General features: G+C 39.4%; 1 protein-coding gene across 2 annotated transcripts in view; it reads left to right on the top strand.

The window, feature by feature from the left end:
- AFTPH (aftiphilin) overlaps positions 1-12,225 on the top strand; it is a 71,093-nt gene extending 58,868 nt beyond the window's left edge. Inside the window, exons 8-9 of one of the 2 annotated variants that reach the window (XM_049856539.1) lie at positions 3,144-3,267; positions 11,980-12,225. In XM_049856539.1, coding sequence (XP_049712496.1) covers positions 3,144-3,267; positions 11,980-12,127 — 272 coding nt within the window. In that variant the 3' untranslated portion in view covers positions 12,128-12,225. Of the gene's footprint in view, positions 1-3,143; positions 3,268-11,979 lie in introns of those variants that run through there. The other variant, XM_049856540.1, reaches the window with a different exon arrangement.
- Positions 12,226-13,667: the final 1,442 nt, after the last annotated feature.

Raw genomic sequence — 13,667 nt, 5'->3', positions numbered from 1 at the left:
GGTCAGCTTGGTTCGGGAGAATTTGGTGGGTTTTATTCTGTCCTGCTAGATTACCCTGCCACCCACTGCCAGTAATGAGGGAACCATGGTGGGAAATGGGGCAGACCGAGAGAGTCAGCTGAGGGTAAGCCTGGGACCCAGGGTGCCCTTCTCCAAGATCTGGCATGGTAATCTGATCCTGCCGCAGGGAAGTCCCAAGACCGTTTGCTAGAATGGATTCCTCTAGTCCAAGCCCCTGGTTATCATTTTCGTTGTTTTCAGGATTTTATAAGCGTATGAAAAACCAATGTGTCTGGTTTTGACCTCAGGATGATCTTTTACTATTTACTTAAATTACTTCTAAATACATTTGATCTGTGGAATGACCTGGGTGAGCTAATTAGTTGTCTGACATTTTTTAATACTTAATGGAGAAAAAAATCCCAACCACTGTGTATCACTTTCCTCATTACTATATTCCCAAGAATGAATTACCAAGCTCCCGTTTAAAATTTGCTCTCAGCTTTGTTTTGCCATGAACTGTATTACAATTTAAATGAGGTCATTGTTCTTTTTTTTTTGGATGCCTGAAAATCTGGTTTAAATTTAATTTTTGGTTACATGTCAGACTCGTTTAAAAACCATCCATAGGAGCACAAATAAGCTGACTATATAACGAAATGCAGAAATGACCTGAGAACCAGGCTTAGTATATACAGCTTCAAGAACAGCAAGTGGTTTCAGAAGCTTAGAGCTGTGATGGAAGTGAAGTTAGCATGGTCAAGTGCAGCCTTCATTTCTTTGGGGTCTTTTCAGTATTTTCTTTCAGTATTTTCATTAACATGCTCTAGCTGCTGTGTAAATTCAATTCCTATAAATTTGCTTTGGTTTTTTGATTGCTGTTGGGTTTCGTTAAAATCTACCATCAAGTTACAGGTATCAGCACCCTCCTTAGTATTCCATTTCACCATTTGCTTGCACTTTTTCTGACTTGTTTCTGGGAAAGTCATTTTGTCTCAGCTTGCGGTTATTTAATAACTTTGTGTGTGAGACTTAGGAGGCTGGCATAGAACTTGGTTGGCTAGCTTTAGTTATATAACTAAACTGCCTCATTAAGGTTCTGTTTAAAAGAAAAAAAAAAAAACCTCTTCCATTAAAGAAATTACCCTCCAATTATCAGTGTACAGTTAGTAGTTATCTTGTTTCTGAAAAATAAAGGGTTTTTTTTGGTAGTGGTGGTGATTTGGGACTTGGGTGGGGGCGTTGTTGCTATGTTTTTGTTGTTGTTTTAATGTTCCACTTTACTGCTTGGCAGCCAAGCGGCTAGTACTTTACAAACCCAACTATGCTTTCACTCGTACCTTCCCCTTACCAGTCAGAATGCCGTTGTTTATTCTGCATTTTGCATTAGACAGTAACTTCAATTTTGTGGCTAATTGGAATCTAACCTTTCAGAGTGGAGGAGGGTGGTTTTTTGGGTTCATTCAATCCCTCTGCAGGCATCCACAATTCGTTAACATTTTAGTTGCAACCGATACTATAGAACTAAAAAGAAAAGACGTTTTTAAATTTTGAAACTGTACCTTAATGAAACACTCAGAAATTGGGAGAGTCAACGTGCATTTTCTGTAGCCTTCCTCCCTTGCTGGAGGTGGTGGCTGTGGGAGCCGCTTTCTGCTCGTTTGGTGTCTGTAAACATCTGAGACCTGCCTTCACGTCTGCTAAGCATCTGCCCAGTTGGTTAACAGAGTACAGTTCCTGGTTTTTTTCCTCTACCTTAAAACAGCCTAAAAGGAGGAAAGTTGTTGATGTAAATATATGCATTTGTATATAGTTTTATCTGCTGATCTTGCAGGGCTGTTTTAGAAAAAATAAGTAAAAAATTGATGGAGCTCTAAGAGATTCTTCCTTACAGGCCGCTCATCTGTTACGCCCTATAACTGCTGAACATTTCAGTGCAAGTAATTTGTTGGTACCAAAGAGAGTGTAGGATTAAAAACTTTCTTTAAAAAAAATATATTATTCAAAGTTTAGCTTGAGTTTAAAATATTTAATTGTACTTTTCAGTGTTTTTATAGTTATCATTGTTATTTAATATAAATCTACATTATATAGGAAAATTGGGAAAAAGTTACATGTATATATTCATTAATGAAGTCAGATAATGGAGGATTTTGGTAGGTTTTTATAGATTTTTGCAGCAAATCTAACCCCTAACTCTGCTTCGTTTTGAATTGCTGTAACAAGATGTTTGAAGTTAGGGCTGCCAGATTTAGATATGAAGGTATAGAAATATAGTTAACTGTGGAGATAAGAATTTTCATTTTGTCCAAAAGTAGTGCTTTTATTTGTTTTTTCCTGAAAATATTTTACTCTCTCTATCTCTTACTGGAAGAAAGAACAGTGTAGAATGCAGTTTATTTTTAATAATAATTTCATGCTTTGAGTAATAATATTTCATATCCTCAGATGGTCAGAATATATTTAACCAAATTATTTCTCATGTTTGAGACTTTATATTAGCTCCCGAATCTTTTGGTATAGAGGAAAATAATAGAGAAAAAAAATGTTTGGGGGTAGAGGCAGAGGAAGGTCCAAAGAATGAGGTTAGTCAGTCACTTTGACAACGGGAACTGTCCCGTTGTGTAGCAGATTATGTGCGTCCTGTTTAAAACAGTGACGACTTCCCTGTTGCAGACTAACCCAGAATTGGGGGAGTTTGCTATAGCAGATAGAAATTTGGGGAGTATTTGGATAGTATCTGCTCTGTAAATATTAGATTAGTTAAGCGTATATGTATCAAAATGTAAATTTAAAGTATTTTTCCAATTTGGAAAAGGATAGCGATAATGTTTCACAGCATGAAGGATATAACCAGTGTTACTGAATTATACGTGGAGAAATTACTGAATTGGCAAATGTTCTGCTGGGTATACTTTCCAAAACCACAATAAAAAAAAAAAGTATTTTTCTGCTTTATCAAAACTCTGAAAAGTAGAACTTGTAATTAAAAAAATAAATGCACCAGTACAGTGTTCTAAAGATATATTGTGTCTGTGAAAGACTCAGATGTTTACAGAATTTTGCCGTTTGCATCTTGGATTATGACTAATTGAGTAACCCATCTCAGCTTGCCATCACTGACTGTCATTTTGTACCATAAGGTGTGGATCCAGAGTTGTATGAGTTAACAACTTCTAAGCTGGAATTCTCCACCTCAAGCCTCAAAGTGACTGATACATTTGCAAGACTCATGTCCACGGTAGAGAAGACAAGCACGTCTACCAGGTAAACAACTAGTGCTCACTGCACCCTAATTTTGAATTCTGAGTCAAACAGAACAGCCCAAATGGAAAAGCACAGGAGTTGGCAGTATTTTAATATACTGTGTGAAAATTGACTTTATATTTGTAGAAACCAATAGGTGCCCAATTCCAGAAAATGGTACCAAATTATGCTTAATTACGAACTTTATTAGAGCAGAGCTATTCGTAAGAGACTGGAAAGGGCAGGCAGATGTGGTTTTCATTTTTTCTCCACTTTCTAGAGTAGAATTCTGATTAAGTATGAAAATCATAAGGCAGTTATAGATGAGCTTCCCCTTGCACCCATTAATAACCACTGAGACGATCATCTTTGGGAACCCAGTGTCCTACTACACAGTTACATGAGTGGATCTTTGCACTCCCGGGCTAAGATGGTATAGGGAAAAGACACTGTTTTCAGAATTTTCTGATTTTGAAGTGAGTTTGCCTTACCAGGCTTTTTGGGAGCTCCATGGCCTTTAGAAAAGCAGGTATTATCTCCCAGTGTCAGAGCCAGATACAAGGTGTCACCAGGGCCTTGTGTTTAGAATTCAGGAAACCTTTAGTCTTACATAATTAAGTACCGGAGTAATCCATTGCTTTGACATGTTAGCCATACTAACCAGTTGCCATCAAGTTGATGCCAGTGCATAGCAACCCCACGTGTGTCAGAGTAGAACCATGCTCCATGGTGTTTTCAATGGCTGACTTTTTGGAAGTAGATCACCAGACCTTTCAGTTAGAGCTGAGGGTGTTAACTATCCTCACTACCCAGGGACTCCAGCCATGAGGATGATAGCTTCTAGTAGGAGGGTAATTATTGCAAGGGCAAATACTGGTTGATTAGCATGCCAGCTCTGCTGACCCAAATCCATGTTTTATCAGCATTTTAAAGTAGAAATACTTAACCTGTCAGTTGCCTGCTTTGGGAGAAGTAATTTTTTTAGCTCTTTCTCCTGAATAAATACATGCCACTCACATGTCAAATTTAGACTTATCTTTTAAGCCAGTTCTTCTACAGAAAAATAATTTTCAAAAGCCTTTTTTTTATGAATAATAAATGCTTTTCTGTCTTAAAACCTTGGCTTCAATTATCATACTGCCTTTTAAACTTCCTTGTGTATTTAAGTATTCATTCAACAGATATTATCATCAATGATAATTATGAAAAGCCATTATTATTCTTTTTATAATTACAGATACCCTTAACTTACCCCGGAATGAGTTCGCGGCATACACCTTCTGTTTGCTCACAGACTCTCTCCGTTGCTCTCCTTTCGCCTCTGTGTTTGTAGTATTCTACCTGGCACTGCTCATGCCTCGTATTAAGCGAAGCCTACTTGTGAATGAAGCCATTGTGGGTTTTTATGCTTGCTTTCTGATTTTTTTTCTTTTTCTCTTTCCAAATAAATAATATATTTAAATTGAAATTCTTTTCATGTAAATTTCTCACCCGTTTTTCTACATACGTTAACCAAAAGCTAGACATTTTAGATCTCCAGATCTAGAACTAATGCACATTAAAAACCAAAAAACCAAATCAGCTGTCGTCCAGTCAGTTCCGACTCACAGCGACCCTACAGGACAGAGTAGAACTGCCCCAGGTAGTTTCCAAGGAGCACCTGGTGGATTTGAACTGCCGACCTTTTGGTTAGCAGCCGAGCTCTTAACCACTACACCACCAGGGTTTCCAAATGCACATTAGGCTTTAAAAAAGAAAAAAAAAAGTTTTAAATAAGGGGAACAAAGTAAATATACCAAAAAAGATAAAAATGGGGTGAGGGCACCACTGATGTTTTTCATATATGGGTTTTCCCCTTCCGTTTTTAGGACAGCCCTTTATTTACTGTCCTTGCCGTTTGTCCCCTGCAGTCTTACTAACCTAAGTCCAGTTTTGAAAGTCCCAGCATGAGAATTCATTCTTTGTGCCAGTAGGAGGCGCTCTAAACCGCATTGTTGACTTGCATGCTCACCTCACTTTTTCTGTCTTGGAACGTGCTATGCACCAGAGAACTTTCCAAGCCCTGTACACTTTCAGAAGTTATTTCCATTGCCTTCTTATTCTGTACTATTTAACTAAGACTGCCGTGTATATCCTGGGGCCAGGGGGGTAGCTGCTTTGACTTACCCCCAGTACCTGTCCAGCTTTATATTTAAAAACAATTTTTTTTTTTTTTTTTAAAGAATACAAGTTGCTAACTTTGTATTTTCTGTTTTGAGGAACTAATGTCTTGAAAATGGTGTGAAAGGCAAATATTCACAAGTCTCCCAGTAGGGGATAATGCTATAAAGTGTTCCTACAAATCACTTTCAATCGCACAGGGTAGAGAAAGATGGTTCACGTATATAGTTTCAGAAAACATTTTCAATATCTTTGTTGTTTTTAGGCCTTGTTTCATTTTTACTTTAGATGATATAAAATGTAGAAAGTAAAAGCTCAGCAGAATCTTCTTGGCTGGTGGCAGTACACAGAAGATAGAGTGAGAAAGCATTGTAAGGGAGTGTAGGAGAAAAAAAGATGAAGAAGCGGTGGTCTGGGCAGAAGACACTGGACGTGTGAGAAGTTCCCCCCCGCCCCCGACCCCCACTCTTTCTGAGGGCCTTTGAATATGTGTGAGAATACACGCTCTTCTCTTTCCAAATGCAGAATGTGAAAGTGACTTCTCACTTTGAGTTTTTTAAAGAGATGCAAGCTATTAGTTTTAAAATAGTTCTGTCTTCAGGCTTAAACCCACTGTCATTGAGTCGATTCCTACTCATAGCGACCCTACAGGACAGAGTAGAACAGCCCCGTAGGGTTTCCAAGGCTGTAATCTTTATGGGAGCAGACTGCCACATCTTTCTCCTGTGAAGCAGCTGGTGGGTTCAGACTGCTGACCTTTTGGTTTGCAGCTGAGCACTTTAACCACCGTGCCCCCAGGACTCCTTTCTTTTGGCTTCCTTTTTCTAATATTGAGAAAATCTACTTTCTAATCTGAACCAGCAGGTAGCCAGCTGGTGATTGGCCACAGACCTATAACCAAACATTTATCCAAAAATGTAGTCTGTGGACATCTTGCATGAAAATCACCTGGATTGCTTTTTAAAAGTGCACGTTCTTGGGTCTGGCCCCATACCTCTGCCAAATCAGAAGGCAGTGGAACAGGACGGTCTACATTTTTAACACGCTGCCCACATGACTCTTAGGTGGGCTTCCTTTGAGGGCCACTGAGCAGCCTGAGCCTGTCTGCAATGGTCCCCAGGGTCAGGTGGCACCAGGGGTACCTGCCTGTCTGAATCCTGGTGCTGTGTTACACCATGGCTCAGCAGTGCCATCTACAAACAGAGGCAATATCATGCCAAGATTTTTTAATGTGGGCTCCAAAACATCGCTGCTTTTAAAAAACTGATTAATTACCTCGTTTATTAACCCTTGATGGCTGCCAATCATATTGACTTGAATGTTGGAGAAATTCTGCTTTAAGCTAATACCACTTTAAATTTTCCTCAGTGGAGGCAACCAAGATTTCTGGCAGACGCAGCAACACACAGAACATTCTGGTGGAAAGTAGGAGAGGAATAGTACCAGTAACTCATTTTAGTTTCAGAAGACCAGCACTGAATACTGCGGCAGTCAAGTGAAAGAACAGGCTGTAAGCAGCAACATAATGAATCTGAAAGGCATACTGTTGAATGAAAGAAGCCAGACAGAAAAAAGAAAACAAGCCCTATGAATCCGTTCATATAAATTTTGAAACATTGGAATCTAAACTGTATTATTTAGGGATGCAGATACCTAGATGGTAAACTGTTGGAGGGAGGGGGAGAAGGCTGGATTGGGAAAGGACTAATCAAGGGCTTGGGGGTCTTCCCAGTATTATTAATCTTGACTGGGATTGTCGTTGTTGTGTGCCGTCGAGCCCATTCTAACCCTTGATGACCCTATAGGACAGAGTAGAGCTGCTCTGCATAAGGTTTGAGGAGGTAAGACATTGAACTGGAATTTCTGTATTTTGCTTGTTGCTATTTTCTGCAGTATACTATCGAGAGAAATAACTTGATGTTAAAAGTTGACACTTCACTGGCATAGTAATTATAATCTAATTTATAGCATTCCATTGAGAATTCTTAAGTGTGGGTAATAAAAATGAGAAATTTTTAAAAACTAGTAGAGTTTAAAGCTTGATGTGTGTTTTTAAATTTGTTGTGTTCTGCTCTTGTTTTTTTGGGTTTGGCTTGGTTTTGCTTTTTGCTTTTTCTTTTTGTGCTATATCAGAGTTAGTAACTGAAGTTTATACAAGCAAAAGGATTAGCTGCCAAAAGGGATAAATCTTTTTTTTCTCGTTTTTATTGAGACATAACTCACATACCATAAAATTCATGCTTTCTGGAGTGTACAATTCAGTAGTTTAGTATATTCACAAGGTTGTTCAACCATCAAAAAAAAAAAACCAGTTGCCGTAAAGTTGGTTGCAACTCATGACGCCCCACTTGTGTCAGAAGAGAACTGTGTTCCATAGGGTTTTCAATTGCTAATTTTTCAGAAGTAGATCGACAGGCCTCTCTGCCGAGGAGTTTCTTGGTGGACTTGAACCTCCAACCTTTCGGTTAGCAGCCAAGTGTGTTAACTGTTTGCAGCACCTGGGGACTCCATGCAGCCATCGCCACTATCTGATTCCGGAACATTTTCATCATTAGTCACTCCCTATCTCCCTCTCCCCCTGTCCAAGTCCCTGGCAACCACAGATCTACTCCCTGTCTCTGGATTTTCCTATTCTGGACATTTCGTATAAATGAAATCCTATAATATGCAGCCTTTTGTGTCTGGAGTCTTTCAGTTAGCATAATATTTTCCAGGTTCATCCATGTTGTAGCATGTATTAGTACTTCATTCCTTTTCATGGCTGAAGACAATCCCATTGTGTAGATACACCACCTTCTGTTGATTCATGAATCAGTTGATGGACATTTGAGTTGTTTTCACTTTTTGGTTATTAAGAGTAATGCTATGAACATTTATTTACAGGTTTTTGTGGGAACAAATGTATTTAATTCTCTTGGGATTGGAATTACTGGATCAAACTTTATGTTTAACTTTTTAAGGAACTGCCAAACTGTGTTCCAAAGCAGCCGCGCCATCTTACATTCCCAGCAGTGAACGAGGGTTCCAGTTTCTCCGTATCCTTGCTAACGCTTGTCATTGTCCTACTTTTTTGATTATAGCCACCCCAGTGGATGTGAAGTTGTATCGCATTGTCAGTAGTGTCCTTTGAACACAAAAGTTTTTAATTTTGACGATGTCTCATTTATCTGGTTTTTTGTTGTTGTTACTTGTACTTTGGGTGTCATATCTGAGAAACCATTGCCTAATGCAAGCACACGAAGATTTACAGCTATGTTTTCTCCTAAGAATTTTATAGTTTTAGCCCTTACATTTAGGTATGTGAACCATTTTGAATTAATTTTTATATATGATGTGAGGTAGGGGTCCAGCTGCATTGTTTGGCATGTGGCTATGCAGTTGTCCCAGCACCATTTCTTAAAAAGACCGTTCTTTCCCCACTGAATTGTCTTGGCACCTGTTGGATGGATTTATTTCTTTACTCTCAATTTTATTCCACTGACCAAATTGATATAGTTTAACTAAAAATAATGTAAATTAAAATTAGGTCACTGCTTTTGACTTTGAGAAAAGGTCAAGGCACTTTTTTTTTTTGCAAATTCTCCTCAAGCATTTTCTTATATTCTAAGACTAGATCACATCAGTGTACATGACTACAAATTAATACACAGACTGTAAGCTGTGTAATGTTTTTTAATACATCTTCATAGTGTGTCTGGATTAAACCCATATCAAACTTGTTGCCATTGAGTCGATTGTGACTCATAGTGACCCTATAGGACAGAGTAGAACTACTCCATAGAATTTCCACGGAGCACCTAGTGGATTTGAACTGCCAACCTTTTGGCAGGCAGCATAGCTCTTAACCACTCACTGTGCCACCAGGGTTTAAATAGTACCTCTGAAATAAGGCAACTGGTAAAACCCTAGAATAATCTTTATTGAGTGTTTTTTGAGTAAAAGCTTCTTCCTTGCTCTCCTTTCTCACACCCCAACAGCACTCCACAAATGGAGAAGTTCACTGGGGTGCAGTTTTATTTGTTAGGGTTTTAAGTATCCTTTTATAACTACAGGAGCAGTAAGATATATTGTAGAAAGTTAGAAATATAAACACAAATTTTGAAATGAGAATATTACATTCTTACCACTCAGATCACTATTAGAATTCCTTAGTGTATATCTTTACAGGCCTTTTTCTATGTAAATATACACATGTATGTATTTTTTAACCAGAAATGAAATTTTACAGTTTATACTGAATTGAACTATCCTTGCAGTCAGTGGTCTCCATCTGTCAATTTCAATAAATTTTCATTTCATCTAATACCCAGGCTTTATTCAGATTTCCCCAATAATGTCCTTTCCCTCTGGTTTCCCCAAACCAATATTCAGTCCAGGGCTATTGGACCTGGATGGTACAGCTGTTAAGTTCCCTTTAACCTAGCATAACTCCACTTACCCATTTGTTTATGTGGGGTTTTGTTTTCTGTTTAGTAACTAACTTGTTAAAGAGATCAGGCCAGGTGTCCTGCAGAATGTCCCAACCTCTGAATTTGTCTGCTTGTTTCCCCCAAGTGGGGCCCTGGTGGCGCAGTGGTTCAGAGCTCAGCTGCCCACCAAAACAGCGGTTCAGATCCACCAGTCACTCTGGAAACCCTATGCAGCAGTTCTACTCTGTCCTGTAGGGTCGTGATAAATCAAAAGTGACTTGACGGCAACAAGCTTGGTTTTTGGTTTCCTTCAAGTAGCATTTAATATTTCTCTATTCCCCTTATTTCCTGTAAATTGGAAGTTATATCGTAAAGGCTTGAGTTCAGGGTAAACATTTTTGGCTAGAACACACCACAGGCATGGTGTCACATCAGAAGACACATAACATCCGGCTGGTCCCATCAGTAGTGATGCTGAGTCTGACCATTGATGAGAGGCTGACCTTTTCCATTATACACTGCCGGTCTTCACTCTGAGACTAGAAAGCAGCGTCTGTGGTTTGACTTTGGAATGGTGCAGACATCCAGTTCCCCACCAAACATCCACCTGATATAATAGTTTTGCCACCATTTAGGTGTGATTTAAAATGTAGATTTTAATCAGAAAAAAAAAAATTGAATTGCTATTATAATTCTTTGAAAACATCCTGGAACTGAGTTCAGTATGGATTGACCTGCTGATAGTTTTCAGCTGTCTGAAGCTATCTCCCTAGTGGAGAACTTTGGTTCTAAAGTCTAATGTTGGATTTTTCAGTCACATTCTATATCATCTTTTTGTTTCAGCCTAGACTCAACGTAACAACAGAAAAGTCTAGATATAAAATAAAGGCCTGCGTCCGTCCTTTCTTGCTTCACCTCCTGACTTGTTCCTGCTCCCTATCCCAAGGGCAAAGAAAAGATCTGGGTGGAAGAAATAACTTGTGTCACATCTAATAGGTTCCCAGCTGTCCTTTACCGTAAAAGAGAATAGGGCTTCTTGGAGTCAACAATCTAAAATGAGCTTTGGTCTGAATTGAGTAACTGTATGACATCAACTATTCCTTCAATATATTAAACAGCCTGAAAAAAAATACAGGTTGGATTACAATCACGTGCTCAATTTGAGCCACACTTGAGGCTCCATAAAGGAGTTCTGGCGGTGCAGTGGTTAAGTGCATGGCTCCTAACTGAAAGGTAGGCAGTTCAAACCCAGCAGGCGCTCCAAGGAAGAAAGGTATGGCAGTCTGCTTCTGAAAAGAGTTACAGCCTTGGAAACCCAGTGGGGCAGTTGTACTCTGTCCTATAGGGTCACTGTGAGCTGGAACCATCTGAATGACAGTGGGTTTGGTTTTGAGGGTCAGTTAGCTTTTCCTGCAGGTCACCTGCTGGGAATACCTGGGTCTTTGTGTCTGTGCTGGGCACCAAACCGCTCGCTTCTGCTATCTGGGGGCAGTGTAGTAAAGCGCTCATCAGCTACAACACCCGTAGGATTTAGAGGTACCCCCCTCCCTGAGTTCTTCCCACCTGTATACAGCCTCAACACCAGCAAGCGTTGCTGCCTTTGGACCCACCATCCCTGTCCCCGTGGGACGAAGGCCAGGTGTTTTTAAGCTGAAAACTTTCTGTCCTCAAATTCCCCATCTGGGGTCAAGAAAGCCTGAGGTTGAAATGGCTCAAAAGTCCTTGTGTCAGACATGTTTTTGTTTTATGTTGAGGCAATTTTGGTAATTTTGGGGAGGGTGGGAAGAGGACCGAGTTAGGCAGAGTGTTCTTAGGGCCTCAGCATTATATTTCTGCTTAGGAATGTCTTAAAATTATGCCTGGGTGAAGGCTTCTAGCCTTAAGTAAAACTATAAGCTTCACCCACATACATGTGAGTGTTTGTGTGCCCGCGCTCTCACTTCAGTGAATGTCCATGAACAGGGCCCATGTCTCTCCTCACAGAGGCTTGGCGTCTGGAACAGGAAGCATACACAAAGGCGTTACAAGGTTGAGGGACTGGCAGAGGAAAAGGAACTGCAGTCCCCATGGGTTACTAACTGCCTGACGGGAGGGTAGATTTTCTCCCATTTGACCTACAGCAAAGTCCCATTAAGAGAATTTTTCCTTTTTCATCGGTCAATAGGAAACCTAAAAGAGAAGAGCACTTAAGTGAAGAAGCCATCAAGGTGATCGCCAGCCTCCCCGACTTGACGTTCATGCAGGCCAAGGTGTTGATGTTCCCCGCCACGTTGACTCCTTCCGCGGGCTCCCAGGAGAAGACAGACTGGTAACTGATGTGAACCAGGCACCTTCAGTTGCTTTTCCTCTTTTTCGTCCCTTCCCTCCCATCAAAAGCATACCTGCTCCTAATTAAAAAAACAAAAACAAATTCAAGTTCCGCTGATTTGTTGGTAAGCCGCACTAGAAAGGTATACATAGTAATGTATATTTATTTACATACTGAAGTCCTAAATTTATATTAGAAAAAATGTAAATAATCAGGGGTGAACATTTTTGAAGATTTATTCTTTTTGTGTTGCTGGGGTGTATACATTTATGTCTTTGTGAAATACACTGGTGGTGTCCTTCTTATAAAACTTTTGAAATAAAAAAAAACTCAAATCTCCACTGTCTGTGAAATCCCCTTCAGTCTTTTCTGATTGCATTGAGTGTCCTATTAACTTCCCATTGTTTAGGTTGCATTTTTTGCCATCATAAATAAGTTCCAAAGTCCCTGTTCAAATTTTTTCTTTTTAATTTTGTGTGTAGTGGGTTCGTTTCAGATCTGGCTTTTGTTAACATTTTTGGGCTCTTTTTTAGTCTTTTCAATCTGGCATATTGCTGCGCGACCTTTTACGAGGTCCTTTCCCCGGTTGCTCTTGTGGTGTAGGGTATGGGTCGTTGTCAGAATCCGATCAGAGGGGCTTAAAGAGATTGTGTCTGTTTTAAATTAGTTTGATGCGGAGAAGGACCAAATTACATGAATATCTTACAATGAAAATTTATTTGTTACTGATTTTTTGTTGTTGTTTCATTGTACCACTATTTTTTGAGGATTTTGCACAGTGTAAAATGACATAATCATAGATTGCTATGGTTTAGGCTGTATATACGGTAAAAACTATGGGTTTTCAATGTTTGGGGAAATTCCTATGGAAAAAAGAGCGACGTGTAGAAGAACCTCTAACAAGGCTAACGTGCATGCCAAGGTCTTTTGAGATTTCAGTGTGTAAATTTCCTTTTAGCTTACACAAAAATAAAATAATTTAAAAGAAATTTAGCCTGGTGTCTTTGTATGTGGGTACGAGTTTGAATGTGAAATTTTAAGCTTTAATGTGTCTCAGTCTTGAAGAAGTCATTTGGTAGCATTTCTGCTTTGTTGAACCCAAAAAGGATTAGCACCTGGCCCATAAGAAATGGATCAGTACTTGTAGTCGCTGAGCTGTTTTTAGATGTAGAACATGAGATCATACATAAGAGAAATTCCAGCAGTTCATCATAACGTATCTTCCTCAGCATATTGGCAAGGTAGTAATTAAATAAGGATTTGTAGGGAAATTTTCTTTTCCAAGAAAATATATGGATGAATTAAGGTGAGCAGAAAATTTCTAAAAAGTAATTTTAAAATATTGCTCTTAGATGTGGCTTCAGCAGAAAGTCGCAGGACATATTTCATAAGGAATAGGCGTGAGCCCAGCAGTGGTCCATCTCATCTGCAGTGGGGATGTTCCAGTAGAACCCTTGAGCACCTCCGTCACTGACAGCTTCCTGTGTTGCCAGGTTATCACACGGGCCATCGGAACAGTGGCCTGAGTTGTCTTTTTCAGAGAA

This window comes from Elephas maximus, chromosome 17 (assembly GCF_024166365.1).
Source record: "Elephas maximus indicus isolate mEleMax1 chromosome 17, mEleMax1 primary haplotype, whole genome shotgun sequence".
NCBI lineage: Eukaryota > Metazoa > Chordata > Mammalia > Proboscidea > Elephantidae > Elephas > Elephas maximus.
This window is presented reverse-complemented; position numbering and strand designations above follow the sequence as displayed.